The 14,491-nt window shown below is 46.0% G+C and overlaps 1 protein-coding gene across 2 annotated transcripts; it reads right to left on the reverse strand.

Annotated features, from left to right (window-relative positions):
• Window positions 1-4,546: 4,546 nt before the first annotated feature.
• Window positions 4,547-11,076, reverse strand: LOC137001627 (uncharacterized). 2 transcript variants are annotated; one of them, XR_010891586.1, is made up of 2 exons: window positions 6,222-6,509; window positions 4,547-5,824 (listed from the first exon to the last, which is right to left on the reverse strand). XR_010891586.1 is itself a non-coding variant. In XM_067360740.1 (2 exons), exon 1 carries the CDS (start codon window positions 10,388-10,390, stop codon window positions 9,239-9,241), a length of 1,152 nt encoding a protein of 383 aa, XP_067216841.1. In that variant the 5' UTR covers window positions 10,391-11,076; the 3' UTR covers window positions 4,547-5,824; window positions 6,528-9,238. The 2 variants fall into 2 exon arrangements, 1 of the variants encoding a protein (XP_067216841.1); XM_067360740.1 differs by lacking the exon at window positions 6,222-6,509 and adding an exon at window positions 6,528-11,076.
• Window positions 11,077-14,491: the final 3,415 nt, after the last annotated feature.

A 14,491-nucleotide genomic window follows, 5' to 3' on the forward strand; every position in this document is an offset into this window, starting at 1 on the left:
GGAAAAACACAACCTCATTGGAAATGATTCGAGGAAGTACCCTTATGATTTTGCGCTCTAATATAACTGTAGATGCTTGAGAAGAGGCGTCTGAGTCGTACTCTAAGGCAATTGGTGGGGGTTTTATCGCTTTAAGGAGTGATCCTTGTTTAGGAATAACGGGTTCGGTCCCAATCGTTATATTCCCTAGGGAATTATCCCTATTAAGAGCTCTAAGCAATTGTTCCTGTCCCAATTCGGACGTAAATTGTTCTATCTCAGATATACTGGGAGGACTGAGCTGACAGTCAAAATCCTCGTAGAAAATTATATCTTCTTTTTCATTTGGAATGAGAAATTCCAAGATAGATCTCTGAGAAAAATCAGGTTCGGAGAAGAGGCCATATCTCAGTCTTTTCAATTGGATAGCCTTACCCGATCGTCGGGAACGCGACATCTAAAGGTATCCATTATAATCAATAAAAAAATATCTACGTTAATCAAATCGAATCTAATTTCATTTGTTATTGGTATTAGTTAATTTGTTAATACTTATTTCTTTTATTTGTTTCAGATGCAGCCGGCAGACGTCCAACTGGAATCATCGAGGGAAAACGCGGACGAGGTAAGTACCGACTTAATTGTTATAGTTTATATATTAATCTTTATTGTTTTTGTTTCAGGTGTTGTCCCGGTAAAGTTGAAGGTAAGTATATTGTTTATGAATAATCACTAACCATTTATTATATTTGTTTCAGGTCCAATTCATCGAGGAAAGTCGATCGACCCGTTAGGCGGTAAGTATAAGGTTATAGTGTAATAATGTTAATTAATATTGTTTCATTTTATGTTATTAATAGGTTTATTAATTGTTTAGGGAACCACTGTGAAGATTATTAACAGGTAACTCTAGTTTGATTATTAGTTTCCTTGATTTTTATTAATAAGTATCTAGAGAAAATCTAGTGATTTCCTAGAGAAATTAGTTATTAGGCAATATCTTTGTTATGAATAATAGATTTGATATTTAGGCTTGATAGAAAGATTGCTGAACGTTTAAGGAAGAGATAGTGTAGTTAGTTAATATAAAATTATTTGTTAAACATATGATTTATGATAATTTTGTTTGTTACAGATCCGGCTGACGTAATGACGAGGTTGAGAGACGGCGAAAGAGCTTTCTATCAATCTTCTATATAAGATAGTTATTTAATTGTTTAAATAATATTGTAATTTGTTTAATAAAATTATTATTCCATAGAATGTGGCAAAATAGATGCAGAATATTAGTAATAGATAATATATTGTAACTTGAGTGTAAAAGCGATTACAAATGTTAATAATTATATAATTTCATTAAGTGATTGTATTAATTAAATAAAGAATGATGAAATAAGATTGTCGATAAGGTTTATTAGTTAATTGAATTCTGGCGTGTATAGTCAAAGATACAATAAAGTGGATAAATTAATGTTATATAGTAAAACTGGTTTTAATTAATAATAAATAGATAATGTGTATGTATAACTGGTAAGAGAGAGATGTCGAGCAAGATTAATATGAGAACGCCCTATGGGAGGCGCTAAGGATTGAGGTTTTTAGAACGCTCTATGAGAAGCGCTCAAGGAGATGAGTTTTAGAACGCTCTATGGGAAGCGCTCAAGGATGTGAGTTTTAGAACGCTCTGTGAGAAGCGCTCAAGGTGGGGAAGGAAAAGCTCTATCTACTACACTTTATCAACTTAATTATTAATTAATATTAATCTTTATTATTTATAAAATATAATGATTTAGTAATTAGGATAATTTGACTAGTTATGCCTTAAATAATTGTGTAACTATACCTTAGAATTGCGCGTAAATGGCAGCGCTTTTACGTAATTGTTTAATTATAATTTATAGAAGTACTCCATTAATATAAATGTATTCACATTTAGATGTGTTCATAATAGTTTATAGATTGATGTTAGTAACAATAAGCTCACTGTTTAATGTTCAAATCACTTTGCACTATTTGTTTATAATTATAAATGTTGAAAAGCAGTTAGTTAAGCACGTATAAAGTTTATTATTAAAAGCAATTAAGAAGCGTTAGTGAAATGGTAGTTTATTAGCATGTTAATAATTTATTCACTTACCTTTGGTGCAGTAAATGGGTTTACTGATACAAGGACCTTATTTTGTTATTAACAATCTCTTGTTGAATGTAGTAGGTTGATTATTGTCCTATTGGAATGGTGTTGGCTCGTGGTTGTTAATTAAAGTTATTTAACACTGAGACACTATTTTATCTATAATAACTAAGACTCACACTTTTATTTAACTACTTATACAATAATTTAACGCTAGATTAACAATTGAAAGGCGGAAGGCCGACTCGCACGTGGTGAATAATTTCTAGGTTAGGTCCCGGACTAGCGAAGTGACAACAGTTGAGCGTACTTTCTGAAGAGTTAAGTGTCCGCTCTTGACGAGGACGGCCGCTTATATAGGGACTATCCCTACTCTCTTGACCTGCGCATAAGACATCGTATGATCGATCGCGTGATCTGTACATTCCTTTCGGATGAGATCATTGAGTCGCACCTGTATTTACATTCGTACAGTCTGATGTGAAAATTTAGGTTAGGTTACAGGTGCGGCTAAAAGTATTCTGTCCTAGTTACTTTCCGTTGTCACTAGTGATCGACCATAGACTAGTGTTACAGTGATTACGTACTACATGTTATTTCGAGTTTCGCTTTCTATCGCTTTATTTTATAATTTAGGTATAACATTTCGTTGTTTTATAATTATGGCTTATTAGTTAATAATATTTGTTAATCTTTTTGTATAAATTATTAAACATTGTAACGTATTTAGTATAACTTTATGATTATTTCGAGTTTCACTTTCTATCGCTTGATTTTATAATTTAGGTATAACAATTAGTTGTTTTATGATTATGGCTTATTAGTTAATAACATTTGTTAATCTTTTTGTATAAATTATTGAACATTGTAACGTATTTAGTATAATTTTATGATTACTTTGTAATAGAGATACTTATTTGTTAATTGTAACGTATTTAATATAACTTTATGATCATTTTATAATAGAGATACTTATTTATTAATTATATCGTTATATACTAGTTTTAAGTGGATTATTGTTTAAGATTGTTATAAATATTAAAGTTTTAAATTTTACCGTGTATACGGGATGGAAGAAATGTAGAGAGTAGAGTATGGTGACCTTAGGTGGAGTCGCCATACGTAACAAGAGTTTCCTTCTCTTGTTGAGACTTAAATTGGCTACTAATTGTTCCTGGTGTTTGTCCCACATCTAAACGATATAATTATAGATTCTCAGGAACAATGATCAGAGTTTTTCCGCCCATTAATCATCGCACAATGTGTAAAAGTTCAATACAAATTAATAATCCCCCTTTCAAACATAGTATTAATAACATTTAATGTCTCGGTATATATAGGTCGTAGGTTGACTCATAAGTGCAAAATCCCTTTATTTCTAATTACTTTATCTTTGTGTTACAGATAAAGTCATCGTGGAAATTTACACCTTTGCAGTGCAGAGTATATATAAATTCCTCACTAAATTAGTTTTTATGTTTCAGATAGCAATAATTTCAGCTTAACGGCACAAATGTATATTTATATAATTCTTTTAATTGTTTTATATTAATACTAATTAAGTTTTTATGTTTCAGATCCAACACACTGAAGGAAAGAACTCACAGGCCCTACTGGACTTCACTATGTAAGTTACTTATTATCCTAATTATTATCTGTCTAGTAAACTTACTTTATGTAAGTACACAAGTATAAGTTCCTTATTGTCTATATTGATACTTATTATCTATATGCTTAAAATTAATCATACCTTGTATGATTCAGGCACTCGGACCCTCTTCAAGAAACAGGTGAAGGTGTAGGTAAAAATAATTCAGAGAAAACACCCGCACCATACAGTTTACGCATCAATGTAATGAGTCATTTATTTTATTTATTTTATTTATTTGTTTATGTATTCAAACCTTATACCAAGTGAATAAAGTTTGACACAAATCATAAAGATTTCTTCTTTATATTATATCCCTTTTAATAGCTTAAAACGTAGTATGCGTATAATAGTCCATTAAGAATAATAGTCATTATTGACATTTATCAGTAAGTAGATCCGTACAATATTCTTTTCAATTCGTGTCAAACACCAAATTCCATAATCACAATACACAGCACATCATTGCACAATTCAGGTTACAAACCAAAATTATAATTTATGCAATAATGTTAGTACTTTAACATTTCTTCTAAATAGTAATATGGAACAAATCCATAACACTATATACTTCACATAAGATTGAGTAGCGTCAATTCCTACAATAATTTCCGTAAAATCTAATAAATAATATCCATAGAACATCTTATTGTAACAGGATTGTTTAATTCAAAGCTTACAAACGCTAATGCTTTACTTAAATCACTAATAATCAATTTATTTCATTCAGTCTTAAATTGAAATTCATATCTTCTTAATCTTATATAGAACACACAATGCACTATAAAGTCCTAAGCAACATCATCATCATCAATGATTTCCATTTAAACTTCAAACTATGTCGTTACATTTCTATTATAATATAATATAAAGTTGTTAAATTTATTTCAACTTAAAGAAACTATAAACTTCAGCTCTCAGATACTTAGATCATAATTAAATCGCTTCTCAATCCTTCATATTATATCACGATACAATACAGAGTTATTCTCAATATATATGTATATATATGTGTATCTATATCGCACAAATCTACATGACAAATATGTGTATTCTCACAAGACAATTCTGCAGCACTGATCATGAGCCATGCGCACCTTAAATTTTAGCCCACATAATTCATACCTATGTTTCTATAGAAATTCTCCTTTCATTCACTATTCAACATTGTTCAAAATTTGTTCTAAACATTAATAAACTTCTTAATTAGTTTATAAGGTTCACAGTAATTACATTAATTTAGCTCGATGCTTATAATAATGAACAAACGAATTCTTTACCTAACACAGTGTGCTAGTTAAAATTCTCTAATTTCTGTATAAGTCTATTCGATCAATTCCAACTGACGTATTATATCCATGTGTATTTTACATAATTCAATTATGAAAGTTACAATTATAAGAGAATTTCTCATATAAAGGCATGAACCAACGTCCAACACTATACACATACATACTCTTCAGGAAATTCCTTATCACTCACTTATTCAATATTCTTAATTGCTCGGAATAACAGATTCTTATATAAGTTCTTATATAAATTATTAAGTCAGCAACAAATAGCCTAAATTATTGAATATTATCCAATGATAATAACAAAGAAACCATATCCAGATCTATAGGATCCATTCAAAATTAGCACAACAATATATTCACTAAGATTTCCATTAAATGTCATCGCAAATACAAGTTCTTTACTTAAAGCATCAAATAAACTGAAAGTCAGAATCTATACCCTCATACTATTATTACTAATAATATATATTATTATTAATATCACTAGCAGTAGTTCAAGTTCTAAATTAATGACATCAAACCGTGAGAACGTGAGAACGAATTCCTTGTTTCAAAGTATATATAACATCCAGCACGATGATTACAGTTATCTTACTGTATATATCCTTTTTTGTGTGCATACACCATATTCCATTTGTTCATGTTCAGTATGTTCCATGCAAGATCCATTTAGTATCATCCATAATTTCCTGGTGCGAACATAACCATAGAAAATCCATATAACAAGGTCCTCAAGAGTTACAGACCCATCACCGAATCATGACAGGTTATCTGCGAAAAATATACTAGTCAATAATTCATATAACAGCAAATGAATCTGCTTGTTTTATATAAGCAGACAATGCAAATCAAATACACTAAATATCCTCAATTAGGAATAGTCAAATAATATACATATATATAAATACATATATATGTATATATCACACACAAACTCAGGCTTAAGTTTATAATATAACATTGCAGACAACAGTTACAGTCGTATCAAGTGTAGAGAGATAACGATCGTTTATTATCGACAATAATGCGATTTAGATATGTGTGCATGTATCATGCGTCTCGGGAACGCATGATCATGAACAGCAATACTTCGCACATCAATCACTTAATAACTTAAAACATCGATCTTCTCAACACCATAGACCTCAAATATCAGTAATAACCGTACCAGTTAACAATATAATACTAGTAAACTTATTAGAAAAACAATTTCAACGTCTCATAAACATGACAGTATAATGCACTCATATGAGCCATAGAGTATAAATGCATAGATAAACAGCCACAGTAGCCGATGCACTAAAGTCACTAGAAACTGCAGTTTATATCCAAACAAGTAAATCATATAATTAATAATCAATAATGCTCCATATCATTACTATTTTAATAGGTGTAACATAACCTATAAATCAAACATACTTTATCCCATATAAAAGAGTTTTAAAAACTATCAAGGTAGTTATAAAATAACTACCATAGTTTATAACATCTCCAATAGAGCAAGTACACAATTGATTGCCATAAACAAATTCTTCTTGCATTGGAAAAAATTTCAACAATACGCTATTCTTGCCACTCGTTATTCATACTATAATAGTATAGTAGTTTGATAGAAAAACTCAACAACATTAACAGTAACAATGCAAAATCATAAACTCAATTAAATGTTCGCACAAGAATTATTGTTAAATTATTCCAAGTAACGGTCAGCCGGCCCCAAAGGGTTACGCACCACTGTCTCAATACACTTACTATGGAGCTAACCATAGGTAGTTTAATACTCTAGAGGGGCGACTATGGTGTCCCATAGACCACCACTTGTAAAACACTGATAGAATAAATCACTTTAATGAACAAATATAATAATTTGTCACAGTTTAATGTACGACCTGTCTCCTTAAGGTGCAACCACGCATGCGCTGAAGTTATCCACGCACATCTCTTTTAACGCAAAATATAGTAAAATAAAACATATATATGAACAAATTGGTGCACAATTGGCAGCAAACATTCTCAATAAAAATAATTATAAAAATTAATTCAGTCCAAGAGGAGTATATACTGAGTCTATACAGCACAAGGCATTCCAACCTCACTTTAAGAGTGAGTGTCTTATTAGCAAGATATATGTTTCAAAAATAGCAAAAGTAAGAAAAACTTCACCAAATTCGATAGATTTCAATGCGCTGCACACGAATATCAATATATTCCAGTCCATAGAAGCCTCCATCAATCCAAAATAAGTGGCACAAGGCAGAGCTATCTGAAGCACGTCCGTCCTGCTCCGTGGCCACGAGAAACTTTTTTTTTTTTTTTTTTTGCGGGGGGGGGGGCAAGCCCCCCCCGGGGGTGGAGAATCTTCAAAAGACACCTTCTGGCGTGCAATGGGAACATCCCTGCCAGAGGGTAGTGTGGGATTCGCCTGGGCCTCGGGTTACGAAGCCGAGACTTCACCCAGGCGCCTACCCACTAAACTCCACCCCCGTTGCTGTACCTTCAGCTGCCGTTGTGGGGAGAGGCTGGGAACCGCAAACGCATACATCCAGCCATCCCCCCCGGCGGGCCGATTTCCCGGCTCAAAAACCCATAGTGGGGAGAACCTAAGTTCCCCCCCCCTCCTTTTTGACGCTACTCATCCTCGGGTAAAAACCCCCGGCGGCCCACCCTGCGGGCGGCCCGCGTCTGAACGTCGCGACTTCACCGCCCGCAGGGGACCAGAATCCTCGGGTCGGTCACAGAAAGAGACGGCCGACCCGTGGGTCTCACTCCCTGGCCCGTTTGTTGACCGATCAATGTCGGGCCGGGCCTGGGGGGAACTTAAACAGAGTTTGGCTCCCCTCCTCCGGACTTGTAGGCGGAGAGCGCAAAGCGCATACTTCTACCGTCCAAAGAAGGGAGCACCTCTAATATAGAGCGAGGGGGGTGTGTCTGGGAAAGCCCCCTCCCCCTCCCCTTTCGCTCCCTTCCTTAATACGAAGGGTCTATGCCCTTCCTATTCTGCGCTATCCGTGCCCTTTCTGCTTCTCGGCCCCGGCTTACCTGGTGGTAGCCTTGAAGCAGAAAGGGCCCTCACCTTTGCGGGCATCTGTAGGGAAGGACTAATTTCCTCCCTTCCAGCCCCCCTTGGCCGCTTTTCCGCAGGGGTGCAGAAGGTCACACTCTGCTCTTCCGCCCCCGAATCCCCTTTCGGTCTGACCCCGCTCGGTCCTGGTTCGGGGGACCCTCTCCCATATGCAGATCCTTCCCCATTATGGGGTGCGGGGCCCACCTCGTCTGTCGCGTGGGTCCCTCCCCCTTCAGGGGGGGGAGCCATTTCATTGCCTCTCCCAAGAGGGGGGGCACGAGGCGCAGGGGGGATCGGAGAGCATTTCTCCGATCCGGCCCTGTGATCCGTCTTCCTCCCAGCGGTCTTGCATATGGGGCAACAAGGGGGGCGTTTACATACTTTCCCCTTGTGCCCCTTTTCTCCACATTGAAAACAGCAGAGGGCCCTATCCACTGCGGACGGACACCTCTGCTGTGTATGCCCTCTTGCAAGGCAGCGGAAGCAGCGCACCGGCCCATCCGGCAGCAGCTCGACCCGCACGTCGGACCAGCCGATGCGGATCCTTCCTGCCTCCGCTACCTTGACCACAGCCCTGACCGGGCTCTGGGTCCATACCGTTCGCTTGCCGCTGGTATTGGCAGCGCGCAACGGTCCCACTCGGATCTCCGATTCCGAGCATCCGCCATGGAGGGCAATCGCCCCACGGATCTCCTCCTCGGAGATCGTGTAGTCCACCCCTCTCAAGCGGAGGTCCAGGCGCTTTATGGGTCGTGTGACCCTGTACCCCTCCAAGTTGTTTTTCTGGAGGGCAATCTGGATTGCGGAGGTCAGGCGACATGCCTTCGCCTCCGCCTCCCGCCCTCCTCTGGGTATCTCCACCAAGAGCCCTCCTCCCAGGGTTTTCCTGGCATCTAGCCTGTCGATGCCAAGTTCCCCCACTATGATCTCCCGCCTCGCCACGACCAGTGCCTCGGACAGGTTATTCTGTCTGGTGATTAGCACTGCCGCCGAGCGCGGGAGTCTCCTCCTCGCCGCCCTAACCGGGTTTCCCTTGGTTGGTGCCCCACCAGGGGTCCCCCTTGCTAGACCCGGTCGGGCCCGGATTGCAGGGGTGGGGGGGCCAGTCCCCATCCCCTCCTTCACAGCCCTTCCCTTCCTCTTATTGCGCCGATCAACGGTGGTCCATTCACCCATTGCTGGCGCAGCATCCCCCTCCAATGGAGGATCCGGGAGATTGGCGGGAGACCCCGTCGCGGGCTGGGGAGATGTACCACCAATCCCACGAAGGACCGCCCCCCCGGTCTTCCTTCCCCCCTTCTTTTTCTTCTTCTTCCCCCCCCCCGTCCCGAACAACTCCCCCAGTGGGAAGCGCTTGGGGGCGGGGAGAGGCAGGGACCGGAGGAGGAGTAGGCCCAGCCGCTTTTTCCCCTCAGCCTTTCGCCAAACCCTACCAGGGTTTTGGCGATTCCCGCCAGGTTTTCCGCTAGACTCGGATCACCTGGCGGGTGGAGAAGGGGAGGGATCCCCCCACTTCCTACCACCTCCATCGCCGTCCCCCCCGCATCATCCGTGCTGGAAGGGGCACCCCCTTCCACAGGCGAGTCGGGTCTCTCGCCGGCCCTAAGGTTGGCCAGCTCCGCCTGCTGCTTCCTGGTCCTGCGTTGGAGACGGCCATTTTCAGCCTTAAGGACCTCCATGTCCCTCTCCAACGACAGGACCTTCTCCCTCCAGTATCCGGGGTCTCCGCCCTCAGAGGCCCTAGCGGCCATGGTCCGAACGACCTCTCTGAGGACGTAGACCCCTAGCTTGAGCTTCCCGCTCAGCTCCCCTTTTAAATTGGCAGCGCGCTGCCTAACATCCTCGATGGAGAGAAGCCCCTGGTCGATGTTTTTCAACATCTCCTCAGTCGTGCCCCTCTCCATCCTCCTGATCTCCTCCGCCCTTCTCCTCTGCGGGCCGGAGAAGCTGGGCGGCGCTACCTCCGCAAACGGGCTGATCCCCGCGGGGCCCCCAACGCCCCGAATTGCGGCCACGCTCTCCAACGCACTTCCCGCCGAGGTATTCGTGCGGGTCTCCCTTTCCCCGTCGTCAGAGTCAGACTCTGATGCTCCCAGGGGAGGGGCGGGCTTGAACGGACCAGATCCGTCCTTCCGCGGCCTCCCCTGGCCTCTCCTCAATGCGTAGAGCCGTCCACCGGCAGTCCTCGCCGTTGCGCGCAGCCAAACTGCGTCCGTCCCCGGCGAAGATCTACGGTCTCTGTTGTTGCGGGATTCACAGGGTTCCCCCTCCATCCGTTCTTGTAGGGGGAGACCCTCCACTGCCGGAGCAGTTCTCCTCTCCCCCTCCTCCTCCAATGATATAGGGTGGGGTTCGGGCGAATCGCCTCCACCCCCCCCTGAGCGTGAGAGGGGGGATTAGCCCCCCGCACTCCTCCACATAGTCGACCATTCCACCATCGATAGCTAATTCCACCGCGGGGCTCGACGACAACCCCGCGGCTAGCCCTACGTCGGATGACGACGCGGCGGAGGCAAGGACGATACCTCCATCCGCGCCGGCAGTTGAGCACCCGAAACTCTGCTGCGGTAACTTATTGCTCCTGTCCGACATTAATCCATAATTTGTCATTTTTTAACAGAGTTTCCCTCTCCAGGTTTTTTATCGTGATTTTCCTTTCACTAGGGCGGTTGTCGGCCAAGTCTAACGAGCCCAACCTGCACGGATCTTTTTATAGAGGTTGAATCACCCTCGCGGCCCGCGCAAGCGCCATGCTTGCACCGGCCCCCGGCCCCACAAACTGGGGTTACGGTATGTGACGCTTTACGCCCTTCCTCGTGCAATGGGGGCACGACCGTTATGCCGGAGCACCGGCGTGCTAACGAGGTTGGTCAGGCCCCGGCTTTTTTATCGAGGTAATGCTTCTCTATCCCAGGGGTGTGTTTTCCAAAAACACACCTATTGAGTCCGGGCACCCAGAGGTTTGGAATCAGAGTGCCCGTCTCCTACCAGCGATTGAGATAGTACCCTAACGAAGTCGCTGGACTCCGCACGGCCTCTCCAGACGAGGGAACCGTGAACCTACCGGGGGGTAGAGGAATGAGAGATCGCCGACTCTCTCACCCGCCCCCCAGCCCTACCCTGCCGCATCCATAGCGCCCGGGCGCGGGGAACGTGGTCCGACTCGACCGCCCCCCCGGCCCCTTCTTCTCCTCGCCAGGGCGGAGGTTGAACCCCCCTCGCCCCGTCTCTCCCTCTCGGCCTCCTCCTTCCGAGACATGACTGCCTCACAGAAGGAGGAGACCGCCTCCCAGACCCCTTCCCCCTCCAACATTCCCTTAATTAGGGAAGGGAGGGAGAGGTCTTCGCCAACCACCGCAACCAAGACTCGACGCTCCTCAGCCCACGCTGAGCAAACCTCAAGCGTGTGCTGCGCCGAGTCCCGGCTGGCCGCACAGTGGTGGCACCGCGTGGTGTGCTCCTTGCCGATTCGACACAGGTAGTCACCGAAGCAACCATGCCCGGTAAAAACCTGTGCCATTCGGAAGGAAATGCCACCTCCCCTCCTGTCTACCCACTCCAATAGACAGGGCTGGATGGCCCCGACGGTCCAGAATCCCGACGAGCCCGGAGTGTTGTGTTCGCCCAGTCTGTGTTTCCACTTCCTGAGCGCCCACATCCGGGCTCTGACCTTCTCTTTCGCCACTTCCCTGGGGATGTTCTCGGGGGAAATGCCGCTCCGCTCGACCTCTTTTGCGCACCGGTAGGATTCGGCACGCGATTCGGCGACGAGGTCGAACGGGAGCACCCCCGCCAGGGTCGTGGCCGCCACGTACGACACCGTCCGGTAGCACCGGGCGACTCTGATGGCCATGCGCCTATCTGCCCTTTTTACGAGGGACAGGGCGCGTTTGTTGGCCATCAGGTCCTCTGCCCAAATCGGTGCCCCGTAAAGGGACACCGACCGGACGGTGTTCGTGTATAAGTGCCTGACTTTGGCACTTGGACCGCCAAGGTTGAGCAGGAGGCGACTCAACGCGTTCACCATCCTGTCCACTCTGGGAGCGAGAGCATTAAAATGCTGCGTAAACTCCCAGAGTCCATCCAGGGTGAGGCCAAGGTACTTCATCTTGGACCCCACAGGGATACGGGACCCTCCGACCTTGATGACTGTCGGGGGTGGTCTCCCATCTGTCTTCCTATGGAAGAACAGTGCTTCCGTCTTCAAGGGAGCCACCTCTAATCCCAGGCCCCGTATTGCGCACACCACGCTGGCCACGGCTACGTTCGATGCAGCCGCGGCCTCCCACCAATCCTCCCCCCGTGCCATGACTAAAGTGTCGTCCGCGTAGCAAACGATGTCACAGCCCGGAGGGAGGGCCGTCCGGAGCACCACGTCGTACCCGAGATTCCACAGCATCGAGCCCAAAACAGACCCCTGTGGAACCCCGCGGTACATCCTCCTTTCGCACACCGTGCCGTTGCCGTCCGTGTATGTAAATATCCTGTCCCTAAGGTAGGGCCCCAAAGGACTGCCTGAAGATATGGGGGCAGCTGGAAGTAAGCAAAGGCCGTCCCCAGACAGTCCCAGGGGAGGGAGTTGAAGGCGTTCACGATGTCAAGTGACACCGCCATTACCACCTCCCCCCCCCCCCCCTCCAGCGCGGCATCCGAGAAGGAGCGCACGTGACGTATAGCGTCTACCGTGCCGCGTCCCTCCCGAAAGCCGTACTGCTTCTCACTCAGCATGGGACCACCCTGAGACAGGTGCTGGACGAGGCGCCCAACGATGACTCGCTCAAAGAGCTTTCCTGCCTCGTCCAGCAAGCATATCGGCCGGTATGCGGAGGGATGCTCCGTCGGCTTACCATCCTTGTGGAGGAGGACCAGATTGGCCCTCCTCCACCACGAGGGGAAAGCGCCGGACCTGAGGCAGGCGGTAAACAGCCGCCCCATCCGGTCACTCAGCACCCTCGCAGCCAGAGCCCAGGCCCTGCCGGGTATTCCGTCGGGTCCTGGTGCTTTAGCAGCACCACCAAGCCTAGCCCGCACCGCGGTCATCTCATCCACCGAGACTGCCGGTTCCTCGGGCCACGTCTCCCCGATCGTAGGGGGAGGGATGTTTATTTCCCCCACGGGGAAAAGCGTGTCTATAATATTCCCGAGGATTGCCGGCTTTAGTCTCTCCGCGGTGGGGGGCGCCCTTGGTCTCAGCTTCCTGAGAACCAGTCTAAAGGGTCGCCCCCACGGATCCCGGTCCAGAGTGGAGGTCAGCTCCTCCCAAGCCCTGGCCTTCTCCTTCCTGATGGCGGCTCGCAGGGCATTTCGTGCGGCACGAAACCCCTCCAGAGCTTCCGTCATTCTGGTGTGGTCCCCCCTTCTGCGTACGCGCAGGAATATACGTCTGGCGGCCGAGGAGGAACGCCTAAGATCGGCGATCTCCTCGGTCCACCAGTACATCGCCTTACCAGGGGACCATTTAGATCGTGGCATAGACGCTTCGCACGCGTCTTCGACCATGCTCACGATCCTCGTGGCCTCTTCCTCCAGGTCCACGGCCTGGCCGGATGGTATTGGCCAGGTTTTCACCAGAATGACCGCCATCAGGATGTCCTCATTTAACTTCCTGAGGACCCATGCTTTTCGGGTGTTACGCCGACGACGGCTGAGCTGTCCGGTGGGGGTGGTCGAGGCCTCGATCACGATGTACCTGTGATCGGACCCCGATTCCAGGTCCTCGTCCACCCACCAACCCGTGACCCTGCGCGCGGCAGACGGGGAAGCCCACGTGAGGTCCACAATAGACTTCCCCCCGGTACGCACGCAGGTGCTCCTCGAACCTGTGTTCAGAACGCACAGGCCGAGTGCCGCCGCCCAATCCACCAGCTCCCCACCTTTTCCGTTGGTTCGCGAGGAACCCCATAGCGTAGACCACGCGTTGAAGTCCCCCGCGACCAATGTGGGCCGGGGGAGGCATCTGCGTACGCAGTCCCCCAGCTCCGATAGAAAGATCTTAAAGGCGGGGAGCTTCCAACTAGGTGGGGCGTAACACCCCAGGACGAACCAGTCCCCCCACTCGACCACTACAAAACCTAGCCCGTCTCCTATCTTGGAGCACGGGCGGGAGTCTTTCGGGGGCCTCCAAAAAACGGCGACCCTCTCCCTCGTCGGGTCCGTGAACCAATTGGGGTGGTCCTCCGGTACTCGGTACGGTTCGGAGACCACCCCCAGCTCGAACCCACCCTCCGCCATGTTTTGATGGAAGAGATCCATTGCCATGGCAGAGTGGTTCACGTTTACCTGGAGGATCCTGGTAGGAGTGAATGTTCCTACACACAGAATCCTCTAGGGTTACCACCATGATTTCTTCGCCCGGTGTCGGTGTCGACTTCAAT

Source organism: Linepithema humile, chromosome 8 (genome assembly GCF_040581485.1).
Source record: "Linepithema humile isolate Giens D197 chromosome 8, Lhum_UNIL_v1.0, whole genome shotgun sequence".
Classification (NCBI taxonomy): domain Eukaryota; kingdom Metazoa; phylum Arthropoda; class Insecta; order Hymenoptera; family Formicidae; genus Linepithema; species Linepithema humile.